The sequence below is a fragment of the Meleagris gallopavo genome, chromosome 24 (genome assembly GCF_000146605.3).
Source record: "Meleagris gallopavo isolate NT-WF06-2002-E0010 breed Aviagen turkey brand Nicholas breeding stock chromosome 24, Turkey_5.1, whole genome shotgun sequence".
Classification (NCBI taxonomy): domain Eukaryota; kingdom Metazoa; phylum Chordata; class Aves; order Galliformes; family Phasianidae; genus Meleagris; species Meleagris gallopavo.
Genome location: NC_015034.2, coordinates 15828 through 30413, shown reverse-complemented (window position 1 = coordinate 30413; position 14586 = coordinate 15828). Strand labels below are relative to the sequence as shown.

The 14586-nt window shown below is 44.4% G+C and overlaps 1 protein-coding gene across 1 annotated transcript in view; it reads right to left on the bottom strand.

The window, feature by feature from the left end:
• LOC100539421 (AP2-associated protein kinase 1) overlaps positions 1–14577 on the bottom strand; it is a 53239-nt gene extending 38662 nt beyond the window's left edge. Inside the window, 1 exon segment of the mRNA XM_010723047.3 lies at positions 14280–14577. Coding sequence (XP_010721349.1) covers positions 14280–14442 — 163 coding nt within the window. The 5' untranslated portion in view covers positions 14443–14577.
• Between the last annotated feature and the right edge of the window lie 9 nt (positions 14578–14586).

Here is a 14586-nt window from a genome sequence, read left to right as displayed (position 1 = left end):
TGGAGGCAAAGCAATGTAGATACTGGGAACATCCTCACATCTTGGCAGGCATAGCCTTTGTTTCCAGCAAACTGGTTTTAGGATAGGCTGGAAAAAATGTGAAGTTCCAGTGATCTCTTGGCTATACAGAGCATGTTTCCGTGCAGCTTGTGTCAGTGTACTGGCCGGTTTCCAGCACTGGCAGTTGTATTTTCAGCCCTTCTGTAATTTCAGCAGGATGCACAGCTCCTTGTAGACACTTCTAACCTAGGTAACACCAGCTGCACGAGGCTGTATGGGATCCCTCTCTTAGAGAGGTAAGAAGAAAGCACTGGTGCATTTAAGTGACTAAAGCCTGGAATTCTCCCGCAAGCAGAAAGTCATCAGCAGCCAGCAATGTCCAGCTGAAAAAAGGCACAGGATATTACTTTGTTGCAAGCTGCAAAATTAATGCGACAGTGCATTTGCCATGTTACTCTGCTGTGCTGATCCACCACCAGGAGACAATAGCTTCATCCAAATACAATTTTCAGAACACTTCTTTTTAAAATCCATGCTGAGTGAACCTCCCGAAGACATTACATGCAGCAGGATGATCTCCCAGCCGCATGTTTGAGCTCTGCAGTATTGGCTACCAAGCATCTCCAGGGCACAGATCCATCTTCCCCCTGCAGACATCGTCCAGCTGCCTTGGACCACGTAGCCCCAAAGCAGTGAGGTTTGAAGAGAAGTCACCCCCTCTTTCCAGTTAAGTAGAAGCAAATCCTTGGGCTTGAAAAAGTCAACTACCAGATCATTAAAAAAAAAAAACCCAACCCAAAACCACACACTGCTTCAGTTTGAGTTTTCTCCACTGCCCTTCTATCAACAAATTAATGATATCTAGAATTACCACAGCTCCTGACAGACGTACTGGATGCCACTGAAAACTTCAATTTTCAGGGGTGAAATTCTTTTCTGAGCAGGAAAAATACATGTGGTTTTCCATCAAATTGTTTCCAGCTTTCTGTGTTTTAGCTGTGTCTCATTCACCTCAAAGCTCTGCATGCAGACAGTGCTTTAGCATACAAGACAAAAGGACAACCAAATGCTTTTCAGAAGTCCCCTACAACTTCCCCAGGAAGACAGCCTCCAGGGACTGCCAGCAAGGCACTTGAAACCCCAGTTACGCTTGCAGGTACATCATTTTAAGTGCTTGCTGAACCAGGCACAAACCCCACTCCTCTGCACAATCCAAATACTTACTAACTCCTGCCCACAAAGAATTATGTCATATCTCACCTTATCTAGCAGGCCAGAGCAACTTCCTTAGCACCGACTTTCCTAAGTACAACGGGGGAAGGCTCATGTTCCCTGCCCCCCCTCCCCTTAAGTCAGGATGCTGTGATCCAATTACAGGAAAACCATACCAAGTCCCTTTGCTCAGGGTGTTTCCAGCCTCACCATTCCCTAAGCATTACTAAAACAGTTCCATTTTCCACAGCTGCAGCCACAACCAGCCAACACACAGCACATCACCTATCACTGGACATCAGGGGCATTTTTTCCATGGACAAAGATGGCTTCAGCAAATCTCTACATAGGAATCACCCTTCACTATACATGAAAAGGCCAAGGGAAAAAAAAAACAACACAGGATTGCTGGATTGCTTAATTTTGTCCAAACATCTGTAACTGTTTAAACAACAGCCGAGTTCAGCCAAAGTTAGCATCAGGCTCTGCAAGCACATCAGGGAAAAGCACTCTGACGTACCAGCATGGCTCTCCTACAACTCTCAGTGCTCGTTTCCAAAGGTGAAGCAATAACTCAACTCGGTCCTCCCCACCCATAAACCACAGATGAAGATGGACAAGTGATTCAGCTGTACGACCGGAGGAAGTTCCTTTGGGATGCTCTCCACAGTCCACACTAAGGTTGCTGAGCTGCAGAGATCTCAAGGGAAACTTTCAAAGAGTGTCAGCTGTATCCAACACCTTAAGTGTGGCTATCACCAGAGGCAGCACCTACAGAAGGAACAGAACACTGCAGTAATGTGGTCAAGGAAAGCACCCCCTTGCTCACCAAGTCTCGCATGATGATCTTGTGTTATTTGCTGGTTTGTTGTCATACAGGATTTTATTCTAATTGTAGTTCCACTACTCAACTGTGAGAGGCATTAGGATTATAGTGCTATTTTTGTCAGTATTAAGCTGCATTAATATCCTTCTGCTATCTTTTATTCCACTCCCTCAATGCCTAAGAAGGAAGGTATGTTAATGCAGCATACCTGCTGAAACATAGACAATCTCAAATGCCACTATTGCCCTTACAATGTAATCACTCTATCATTTTCAAGCTCTTTGCTTCCAGGGAAGGATAGGGAAGGATATTTCATCCTAAAATAAGTTTCTTTTTACAACATTATCCCTTCATATTACCCAGTCCTCCCACAAACGTGGATCAATATTGTAATGTGTTCTGCCCTTGATATAGAACAAGGAATTGGAACAGTCAGGATCCACTGCACACTGTCCTTCTGCTTTATCAACCATCTCCAATGCCCTTAGAGATACAGAGATGCCAAAAACAAGTCCTCATGGGGTCATTATGTTGTTTTTTTCCTTTAAAGTGGTTCAAGTTTTAATTAAGAAGCCACAGTAATTAGATAGGCTTTGTGGCAGGGCTGTAAATGCTCACGATCACAGTTCTATCACTGGGCAAAGGCAAGACGACAACCCCTGATTTACTGAGTTCAACCTGGAATGTTCTCTCTGCTCCCACTTTCCTCAGAGCATCAGAAACAGGAGCAAAGATGTCTTCTGTTCTTTAAATCACAGTCCAAGGATGAACAAAAAGGCAAAAAAAATTTAGAACCTGAGTAAAAAACACATGGGTCGGTATAAAAACATTTGTGTTGTCCTGTAACACCAGCTATGAGACAAAACAACCTCCCCACACACAGAGCTTCAGTCATTTGGATATGACAGAATAACACCAGGGGGTTTATAACCTTCATTCTGGAACTGCTCACAGTACACTCTGTGTAAGGCACAATGAATCATCAAAAGGAAGAAATGTCTGCAGAGGTTTCCTAGTACTACCACATGGCATAAAGGGCCCTGACTGTAGCCAAGAATCCAGACTTGAAAGTGAACATTAGATCTGTTACTCCCAAGCTTTCTTCAGTCCTTCCTTTCAGGTGAAGGATTAATTACCGATCCATTCAGAGAGCATTTTCTATGCCTCTGCTTTTTCAGGAGGCAGGAGGATTTAGTTTGCTACCATGAACTCGGCAGGCAATGGACACTTCAGTCTTCCCTGGTATCACAGCAAAGCAGAATCAGCAGCACAGCCCCAAGGATACTCTTCCTTTCCTATGGTCATCTCCACCTAAGCAGTAACCAAAAAACAGACACCTGAATCCCTCAATTTTCCTTCTAGAGGTTTCACAGCTCTATTAAAAAAAAAAAGGATTAGGAAAGGGAAGATTTTATTCTTGCACCAGTGAGAACTAAATAAGTCAAATGCAGGAAGGTTGAGGACAAGATTAATGGACATGGTAGACTATCACCAACTTCATTTCACCCTCTCCAAATTGCAATAGGACACTGCCAAGCAACACAATGAAAGAGCACAGTTCTAAGCCTCCACATCACACTTGGGCATAAGATTGCATCTGCCCCAGCATCTTGCTCAGAGGCAGGACTGACAACGTCCAGCTAATCTGTTTTTAACATTCCCCACATGCTCTTGGGCTGCAGTTATCTTCCCAATGGGAAGTCTCATCACTGACTTGGTTTCAACCTCAGCTTCATACCTGACGTGCCACAGAGAGCAACAATCCATTGCCAGTCTGTTCTCCAGGATGCCTGGGTACTTCATCCTCAAGGTACATGCACAGAAAACACACAGTCTATCCTAGAGTCACAGGTTTGCTTCATGTCTCAAGAGCGGAGGGAATAAATAATTGGTGTTAGTCCCACAATCCAGGCTACAAAATTAACATTCTCTGTGTCAACTGTCTGCTTGCAAAGGGCAGTGACAGGATGTGCTCAGCCATCAGCTGAAACCAAACAGAGCAAAATTCACATCTGTGTGTGACTTGGTTTTCTTAAGGTGGCAATGAGAACTGGGTGGTAACACAGGACATGCTGCACAGACAGCAGAACAAGCAGCAATCTCCATGCAACCAGGAAGGCCAGAAGACATCTGATCCAATGACATCCAGGCTCCTTCAGCTCCAAGCAGCAATCATGTGGCTGTGTTTTAAACATCAGAGTCCAGTTTTGAAGAAAAACAAAGTAAAACCCCTTATTCCACAGAACCCAGCTGAGAAAAGCAGATAATGCTAAACTAAACAGGTTTACTTTCAATATAGATTTTCTACCTCAAAGAAAATAACAAGCTTCACACTTTGTTTTTCCTTTTTAAAGTCATCTGACTTGGGCTAAAGCATAACAGTGCCAAGTTTAAGGGACAACTTCCATTTAAAGGCCCATCCAGCATCTCCTAGTTCCTTCAGGCTATTGGAACAGCATTTGGAATGAGCCATTAAGATTTCTGTGCACTGGGAATACAAACCACTGGTCTCTGCAAGCACACTACTCAATCTCAAGGCCTCTGAAACACAAAGATCTAGAATCCCACAGTCTGTGCATGTCTAACAACTAGGAAGTGAATAAAGGATGGAAAACAAAGTAATGTAGTTCCTCTCGTGCACAGAATTGACACTGTGCAGGTCCCCACGCTCATTTCCAAAAGGAAAGATACAGCTCTTAATGTCTTATCTTAGGATATTCATCCACACAAGAAATTAAATATCACAAAATAACAGTTATTATTATTGAAGAGTAGAATGTCATGGATTTACTGAACTTTTAAGCTGTAGATTAATTTGTCACTTTAAGCTGCTTCCGTTGGCCCTGAACAACACTTTATAAGGCTCAAGCCTGACAACAGAATTGCTCTGGAAAAGTTATCACATCAGATCTTGAACCAACTGCCAATTAAACGGTCTATGCAATGAAGTGTTATCTGGAGGGCAAAGGATAAAAAAACCATGCTAACTCCAACTGCAATAGCTCCATCCCTGTTAGTAAGAATGGTCATAGCCAAATTTCATCCAAGTTCCAACCATTTAAGTGGCTGGAGGAACAAGTCAGAGCTTTAGAACTGCAGAGAAAATAGCAACCTAGGTGAAATATAAAGGACACCTCGTATTTCAAGGCAGGAAACTTAAAGCAGAAACAGACAGCAGAAGACTAAGCTGGAGCCCACATCTCCCCACACAAGATTTTAAGCAGATAAAAAGTTAGCTAAGTAGGTATACTTGCAAAAAGGCTGGGAATTTAATAGTGACCATGCTTGAAGATTTTAACAGAGATGCAAACTGTAAAAAGTCAGGACAGCTCTAAGTTAACTCAGCCCACAGAAACACCAATCTCCCTTCTCTCCTTGCAGAGCAAAAGACTGCGCATAACCCTTTTCCTCCAGGCCTTCAAGCTTTGCTTCTACTCAGAGGAAAGCAGTGTTGGGAAAGCAATGCAGCTTGAGTTCACCTGGTTCATACTGATATTAACATCAGTTTTGAGCAGCGCAGATCTTAAAGTGACATTCATCCATGTGTTTCCCAGGGGCAGTCAGTGGCAGAGATGGGAACAGCGCATGCAGCCCTGGAGCTCCAGGTCTCAAGGTTCAGGCATCAGGCTTCACCGTCTTCCATCACTGATAAGCATTTAAAAAAAAAACTAAAAAAAACTCCATACACTTCACATTGTAGCTCGAATGAATTTGGTCTCCATAAATGAGCAACACGGTCTGCACATTCTATTGGCTTCATAAGGTGGAGCTTTGTACAGGGTGCAAACCTTAACCACTGCACAACTGAGTCAAGGACAGGTGAAGGGAGGAAAAAAAAAAGCTGCACCAATATCTCCAGTGTCACACGTTCATTAGACAATACTCACCGCCAACTCAGGAAAACAGCAGCTCTCACAGCTCCAGCTGTAGCATTACTTCAGCTCTGGTATTTAAATACAACCAGACAACCCTTAATAGAGCATCTAACATATTTAACTTAGGACTTCTCCCAAGGTAAAACAAAGACTTAAACTCAGTGAGCTGATGGGCCAGATTCTCATCAAGAGTAAAGCACGGACTCAGTCCTACACACACTTACCATAGCTGAGAATATTAATGCAATTATCCAATACTACAGCACCATTACAGGGCCTTCACTTAGTGTCAGTGCTGCAATAACTAGGCCACGACAAGCCAGATTTAGATTTACAGGCTCCACCCTTGCCTGCATGCTTTCTATATACACAGAATATCATAGAAATACATAGAATATCATTAATGTCAGCATGGCAGTCGTGGCCAGGAGTGCCTACAATGCACTGTGCAACACAACACAACCAGAAGAGTCACCCAGTGCAGAAGAAAAGCATGGTCATTACATCCCCTTATTTTCCGTAAGCTGTTCACTAGGGCTCTTTGAGATTTTGGGGATGAACATTTATTAGCTGTAATACTCACAAATGAAAACAACCTCAAAACATCTCACAAGCATTTTCACTGCACTGACAGCATGGGAAAAGCTGACCTGCCTCTCCCTCACTTCTCTGGGTTTCGATAGTCCTGATTTAAAACTGTTCAACTTCATTTCTCCCCATTTCTTTTTTCCAGCACTGTGTCTCACAACAGGCCTTCAAGATCCATCACTCTCCCCCAGATCCCTCAGCTTCAGCCAACTCCCCAGGGAAGATCAAAAAGGGAAGCTGTAAGTCACAAGGGAGCAGAGAAAGAAAGGGAATTAAAAAATAAATTAATCTCTGCCATCATGACTGAAATAATCAAATGACAAGATTCTTCCTGAGCATTAACTGCATTCCCTATTACAAAGCTCTAATCCAAGGGCAGCAACATTATGCACCCACCCATAACACTGTGAGCGCACATACTTGGCACTTCAAATTTGGGGTATTAAAGTTCACAATATTTGCAGTAACAATTCCACGAAAAACAGTTCTTAAAGACTACAGAACTGCATTAGCTTGCAAAACAAGAAGCATGTTTAGAGATTCATGTGGGTAGGTTTGCTAGGCAGTCCTGCATGTCCACTTAATTCCTCCCTGACAGGCAGACTTGGAAACTCAAAACTGGTGGAGCAGTGTTTTATTACAGTACAGCAAGACACAGTGCCTGAAGTAGATTACTTGGCAAAGCAGATTCAGTTCTTCTCTGTTGTGACAATTTTAGGGGGTAAACCTCCAATGTAAGACTTAGAATAAATAAAAATTAATGGGTTACGAATAACTCATAGCTTAAAAAAAAAAATCACTTGTTATCAGTCAGCCCTCAAAAAGCACATTTCAGCTGTTGTTATTCCAAGCAACTGCTAAGGGCATCTGAGACCTCATTCACCTCCAAGCGAAATTAGCAATCGCATGAACATGCTGCAGAGTATGACTTTTGAATGAATGTGACTGGAACTTCAAAGCCAGTAGGGGTTGCTGCAACCACATGCAGTCGGAAGTGGAGAATCCCATCAATAGGATGGGAGAAGAACAGCAGCCCTGGCTGAGCAGAGCACCATATGGAGCTGGAGAGGAAGAAGAAAGCAAGCCTGGCCAGGGCTGTTCAACTGGAGTAGTTTGAAAGTGCTAGCCACACTGGGAGCCCTTTTGTGCCAAGGTAACAGCAAACTGTACATAAGGAATTTCACAAGGATCAACAAAGGGCTCATGGCAACAGAGAAGTCAGACACTTAGGAATTTTCATTACTATGGTAGCATCCAGACATCTCTGCTAAGCAAAGCAGCATGGAAGGCAAGGAATAACTAACACATGCTCTAGCTTACAACCTGTGTCACACTGGAAGGGGTGCACAAGAGCGTACACATGTTTGCTCTAGACAAGTGTCTTCTGCTTAAACACGGGAAGTCCAGCTTCAGCATCCCCAGGTCTCCAGTCTGACTGCAGGAATGCTCTCAAGCCACAGAAGTGCCATATCAATGGACCACTCCAAAACACCAGTTGAGCATTATGTAATATTCCTGTAGGATATGCTAATCAAACTCTGAAGACAGCAATGAACTTTTCAACTCCAAAGCACATGCTGAGAATGGAAAGAGGTATCTACGATCATACCAGGAGCTCTCAGGGAACTCAGACTACTCAGGAACACACAGCAGTAATCATTCAGCAGGAGAAGGGAATAAAAGAAGTAAATTAAAAATCAGTCCTACACAGAACAGAGCTTAAGAGTTTTTCCACGTATACATTGGCAAGAAAGGGAAGATGTGAATAGGTTCATGTGTCAGATGCTCAGCAAAGGAAGGGGTTGCAGGGGTCCAAAACTGCAGTCTTGTGACTGTTACTCTTAAGTCCCATCATATTAGGGATTTAATTCACCAGCTCAAAATGAAATTATGTAACTGCTTGAGAAACTCAACTTAGATACAATAGATTGTGCATACATTTCTAGCCCACTCAGTTACAAAAGGTACAAAGCAAGAGCTTCACACGTCATTAAGTTTAAAAACAAAAGCAAAAGGTACAAAACCACCATCTGTCCACTCCAAAAATAGCATATTTTTAATTTTAAAGAAATCCAATACATGTTTAATCCTGCCACATGTTCTGTTGAATGCTCTGTGAGCAAGGTTGAGTTTGTGCATTTCAAGTGATCTCTGAGTAACAGTAGATCATCAAAAGACATCGCGCATTAATTATCACGTCTGACTCCTGAAGTGTGGCACTGAGTGTTTCTCAGTACTACACGCAGATGCTGAGCACTGGCAAGGGCAGCCAGGCACCTCCCAGGAGGACGGGAAGACTTTGTTCTGGGTTTGCTGGATGTGACACCAGGCCCCAGCCCACGATGAGAGCTCCTCAGTGCCATGAATATTAACAACACGGTGATTAAAGCACAGACAAGGAGTTCCATTTGCATTTAATAGAAAGCTTCCTCACTGACAGCCTATGTAGCCCTTCTCAAGTCAATGAGTCTTCATGGGGTTCAGTTTCTCATTTGTTAAATTGTTTTCTGCACCTTTCCCTCCAGCAGCAGTCTGTCTGCTTTGCAAAGAAGGATAACAACAAACGTGCCCACACCACAAATTCCATGAAGCCCTTGCTTCTCTGAAGAGGAAAGACAGCACAACAGCTCAAGCTACAATTGGTCATCAGGTAGAGAAACAGAAAGGTGAACTCATTTATTTGTTATCCACCTGCAAGAACATCTCCCACACTAAAAGCAACAGGTAAAGGCCAAAAGAGTGGCGCCAACTTCCAGCAGAACATACCAGGGCAACCAAGCCTGACCCAAGCTCGTAAAATCTCTTCCCTTTCTCTTTGCCACACTATCCCTCCTTTACTCCTAACCCACACTGTCCACCCAACAGGACACTGTGATGCATTTTCTCACTCCCCTACCGTGAACCTTCTCCTAACTTAAAAGGTTATTTCCCGTTTAAGAAGTTGGCCATGTGAAAGATACAATGAATTATGTATGCTCTGGTATCAGATGCTTCTCGACAAAGGTCATGAAGAGTCGGTAGATCACAGCCCAAGGGGCAACAGCAGCCAGAAATACCTGCACACAAACACACTGCAACCAGAAGGCAGGGATTTCCTATCAATCCACGTTGTACCCCCAAAGCAGCAACACCGGGTCAGGTCTTTGTGACAATAAGTATATATCATCACACTTACTGTGACACTGAGTTGAACAACAGCTGGCATCCAGGGAAGGCCTGCATGAACCACACCACATCATCCCTCTCACGGAGCACTCTGCACTTCAACGGACAAGCTTTGGAATTATTTCACTGCCATCATTTGAGCAGTGCAGCAAAAGCACATATCAACCTTGAAAGCACCATTTATCATACAGAAGGAGACAAGCTGAAAGGTCAGGGTCTGACTAACAGCTGTGCATTTACATAGCCTCCCCAAACCACACATTTCACTATTACACCCTCTGTAACAGCATGCCAGATTGCCTTTTTAATAGCACATGGGCAGATTTGGGGGTCTCGTCTCTATTACAACCCTACAAACACTGAACAGGAAGTAAAAGCAGCATGTTCCTGATCATGAACAAACCAAGATCAGATCCACCTGTCCTTCTCACAGCATCAGCTTCCAGCTCAGAACAAGGTAGATGCGTATGCACACAGTCTCTGCTTTAAAAAAAAATCAGCAGCTGAGTTTTCTATTTTTTAGTTATATTTGAAGTCATACATCAATGCCACATCATTTGTTTTTGCAAAATCATGAATTAAACCAAAAAAATTTGTTCAAAAAAAGTCTTCAGTCCTGTGACACATAGCCTGGGCTCCTAATGTCAGCATGGGTTCTGCCACTGCCTTATAGCAGTGTTTCACTTAAGCCTTTCAGAGTCTTTTCCTCCTGCTTGTAAATAGTTGTCAGCGTTGTTCCTATTCTCAAAGAAGCACAGCAATGGGATCTGATTTCACTTTTTATTCTCACAAGGATATCTCACGCTTATCCACATCCAAGAATTAAGGCATACTTTCCTGGGAAGGTTATCTGCTCAGTCACCTCTTGTTATCAGACAAGAACTGCTCTGTAAGTTCAGCTTGCTCACAGCATGTTTCTGCTCAGAAACTTCCCATCTCCTTCCACATGGGAAACATGAGTAAAAACTTGCTTAGTACAAACCAAATCATTTGTCATTTTCCAGAGCAGCAGCAAATCCTGAAGTTGGCAAGGTGTTGGAGCATGGAAGGCAGCAATTGCTAACCCCACAGTAGATTCCAACTTGTCTTCAGCACATTTATAACCCAGCACCTGCTCTCTTCAACTGCTGGCAGCTCCAAAGCAATAAGAGGAAAGGCCTACAGCACAACAAAAACACTGTGGGAGTACCTGGGATACCTCAACATTTACTCAGTAACTTGGGATTCTTCATCAGTTTGCCTGGCTTGTACACTCAAAAAACCACAGACTACTAGAAGACAGAGGAGCCGGTACCCCATCCACCAGTGCAGAGCTCAGCATTGCTTCACGTGGTACACAAAAAAGAGCAAGGGCAAAAGTATAAAAAGAAAAACTGCATGTCCCATTCCAAGAGGAGAAATAGTTAACTCCTAATCCAAGTGTTAATGATCAGCTGACTGCTAGTTGGCCCCTGACAGAAAGCAGAAGGCAATAACTGACAAAATAAACAACACAAGTGACACTTTCAACCCAGCCATTCTGGAATTGGTGGAGGATCATGTAAATCTGCAGGACTTATCTCAGATGGAGTTCATTGAAAGTCAAAGTTATTGTAAAAGGAGGATGATGACTTCACAATGTGATGCTGCGTATCACAGTAAGTCCAGGGAAAGGGAGCACTGAGGGTAAGGCAGGCAGCAACCAGCACAAGTCCTCTGTAATCAGCCCAAGCACGCATACAGACAGCTCAGGGGGTCACCTTCCCCATCAGACATAATTTGTGCATTCACACACTCAACAAGCTCTTCATGAGCACTGAGAACTACAGATCTGATAAAGAAGGCAATGATGAAGCCTTTGCCACTTCCTTAAAACCTGCGTAATAACACATCTAACAAATTTATTTTACTCCCTCCTCACTCCCACATTCAGGTGCCTTCTGGGCATTCACCTCACAGCTGGGTGAAACGAATCACACTGATAACAGTTAACAACCCCTTCAGCCCTCTCGGAGCCCCAGTGATGCTGCGTGCCCTTGCAGAGCTCCAAGGCCAGCAGCACTGAGCTCCCAGTTATTAGTCTTCTGGAAGACTTTGAGAGAAATCTTTCAAGATACTATTCATGCTTTTATGTGGATTAGAGGGAAGTGAATACAAAGACTCAACCAAGAATCACCTCCTGAAACACAATATAAAGAAACTGGGAAACAAAAAACTGACAATTCAACTGCATTATACTACCACAGACAAACAACTGCTCAATCTGTATTATCCCCATCTGATTCCTTCCAGAAGGAAGGTCCTTGACTCGTTCCTCATTACCCAAGAAAGCCAGGATTCAGAGAGGGGGTGAAGGTGCCCCTAACTGCACTGGATATTTTGGGGAACCTGTGCCAAAAGACTAAGAACACATGCAGATGTCTGCCATCTGGCATGACACAGTGCCGCATTAAGGACCCCCAGCCTGACCCAGGAGCACTACTCTTCAACACAATTGTTCAGCACAATTAACATGACCAGTCATATCTTTGACAGTGATAAACCCCAACACTTTAATGCCAAAAGTTCTAGTTCAACCAGTTCCTCAGGCTTGTGACTTACTCTCCCCTACATCATCCATCATTTCAAAGACTCCTTCTTTTAAGCTGCTTTTACATCTTGTTTACTCTCTGTGCTTCGCTGCTGCACCAAAACATGGGCCCCTCCTCTCCTTTCTAAAGCAATGGGGATGGGAGATGTTCTTCCCAAAAAAGATATTTCCTCCTCATCCTCAGAAGTGTTTCCCAGGGGAAATTTCTTTTAGCAGCAATAACCACGACTTCACAAGTTGCCTTTTCAATATTGCTGAACCACCAAAATTCACTGTATGCACAAAATAGTTCTTCAGCCGAGAATTCAGACCTCGGTAGTCCAGGGCTCAGCTCCCCAGCTGAGTCAGTGAAAAAACGTATTTTACAAGCACTCAGGGAGCACAGACAGCTATCCAAAAGGCCAGAGGTACGCAAAGCTGCAGCACTTATGACCTATGTTGTCTCCTAAGATGACCTACCTTTCAATAGCCACGCTGCGTAGAAAATAACTGCTCAGCACATTTTCTTTAGGGGGCTGCTGAAATAAAAAATAAAAAGTGCTTTGCCTTAGAGCATGGTCAAGAAAGGAGAATACAGCACCTATTTTCCAGGCCTGCTACACTTTGCTTGACCTGTACAAGCAGATCTTGCAGCCCCAGAGGCCAGGCAAGGACCCAGGAGTCATAGGGAAATCCCTCACAAGCAGCAGTTCCTTCAGGATGTCTCCACAGTTGTCTTCGCCCACACAATCTCTGCTATCACCCTACGCCTTTGGAGGGTGTGGGTCAGACACGCCAAGCAGCACAGAGCCCAGGGACAGGCAGTCTCACTTCCCAGTGCTGCCAGCACCCAGGCAGAACCTGCCAACAGATTATTCATCAGCAAAAAAAGCCTCTGCTTCCCCACCTAAGCAGGATGAGGCCAATCTGCATTAAAAAAGAAAAACAAGAAAAACCACAACACCACAACCACCAACATTATGACAGTGTCTCAGATTTAACCCATCTAGCACCAAAGTTTCCAGGGCCAAAGTGGCCTTGGAAGTATCAGCCAAGGTAAATTCATATTGCAAATTTCAAGTCAGGAAAAGAAACCATGGTAGTTTAAAAGTTGGGCTTGGTGCTCCTCTCAGTTCAGCACACACCAGAGCCTACCCAAAAGATGGTCACAGATCTATTTTCTTCTACACTGAGGTGACTTTCACAAACCTGTACGCCTACAGCACATACACAGAGTTCTTTTTCCATTTTAGGGCTCTTTCTGTAAAAGCCAACGCAGGTCCTCCCACTCAGTTCCCATCGAGAAGCCACCTCACTTCCACAGTTACAAGATCAAAACAAAACACGAGTTTGGACTGAAACTGCAAAGGATGCTGAGCAGGTCTAAGACCATCAACATCTTTCTGAAGGTCAACGCTAAGATTGGCAGCCAAAGACATTAATAAGGTCCCCTATGGCCTATACAAATAGAATCTAAAACGACAGTAAAATCTGCAGCATCCATTACAAACAAACAAAACCACCAGCAGCAGCTTGCTGCACTGCAAGGACTGCACATCCAGAGTTTTATTACCCCTACTGCTCATTCTCAGCTCTGTCACTGTCTTATTTTGAAGAAAATACAGTTGGGATCTCCATTTCCCCCCTAAAAACACATGCAAACGGCAGTCCCCCACACCAAACTGCAGCCAGCTCTACCCAACCTTTATGTCTGACAAATTTGCACAGGAAATTTACTCCTACGTAAATTCCAAAGGACTTGGGGCTGAATGAAGTTCAAGGAAAGACCACTGCAGACTTCATTTACAGTACTTCCTCCTCCAAGTAAAAAGATGAGTAAAGGGAAAGGTAGGAAACTCCTGACAGCCCAGCAGTTCCTAAAGTACTTAAAAAACAAGACCTAAACCGAAGCCACACTTGGGAAAAGCAGGAATGTCACCAGCTGCGGATACCACCGCCAAGGACAAGGAGATGTGATGGGAGCAGGGATGGAGGGGAGCACGGGACAAGGCCAAAGCCTGCCAGCCCTGCCAACGGGGGAGGATGGAGTTCTGCAGGCTCTCACCTTCCGCCAGCACCTCGTCCACCGTCACCTGGCGGCGGCCGATGCCGAACACTCTGCCGATGTAACCGCTGCCGGGCCCTCCGCTGCCTCCGCCGCCGCCGCTGGTGCCCGATCCGGGCCCAGAGCCGCCCTGTTCCCGGCGCGAGTCGAAGAACTTCTTCATCTCTCAGCAGTCAGCTGAGAAGGCTCTGGGGGCGATGCTCTGCCGAAGGCCCAGCGCCCCAATTCTTCTCCAGGCCGGGGCGGCTCCGAGGGCCGCACGAGGAGTGGGGGTCACACCTGCAAAACCGCGGAGGGGGGGAGGACA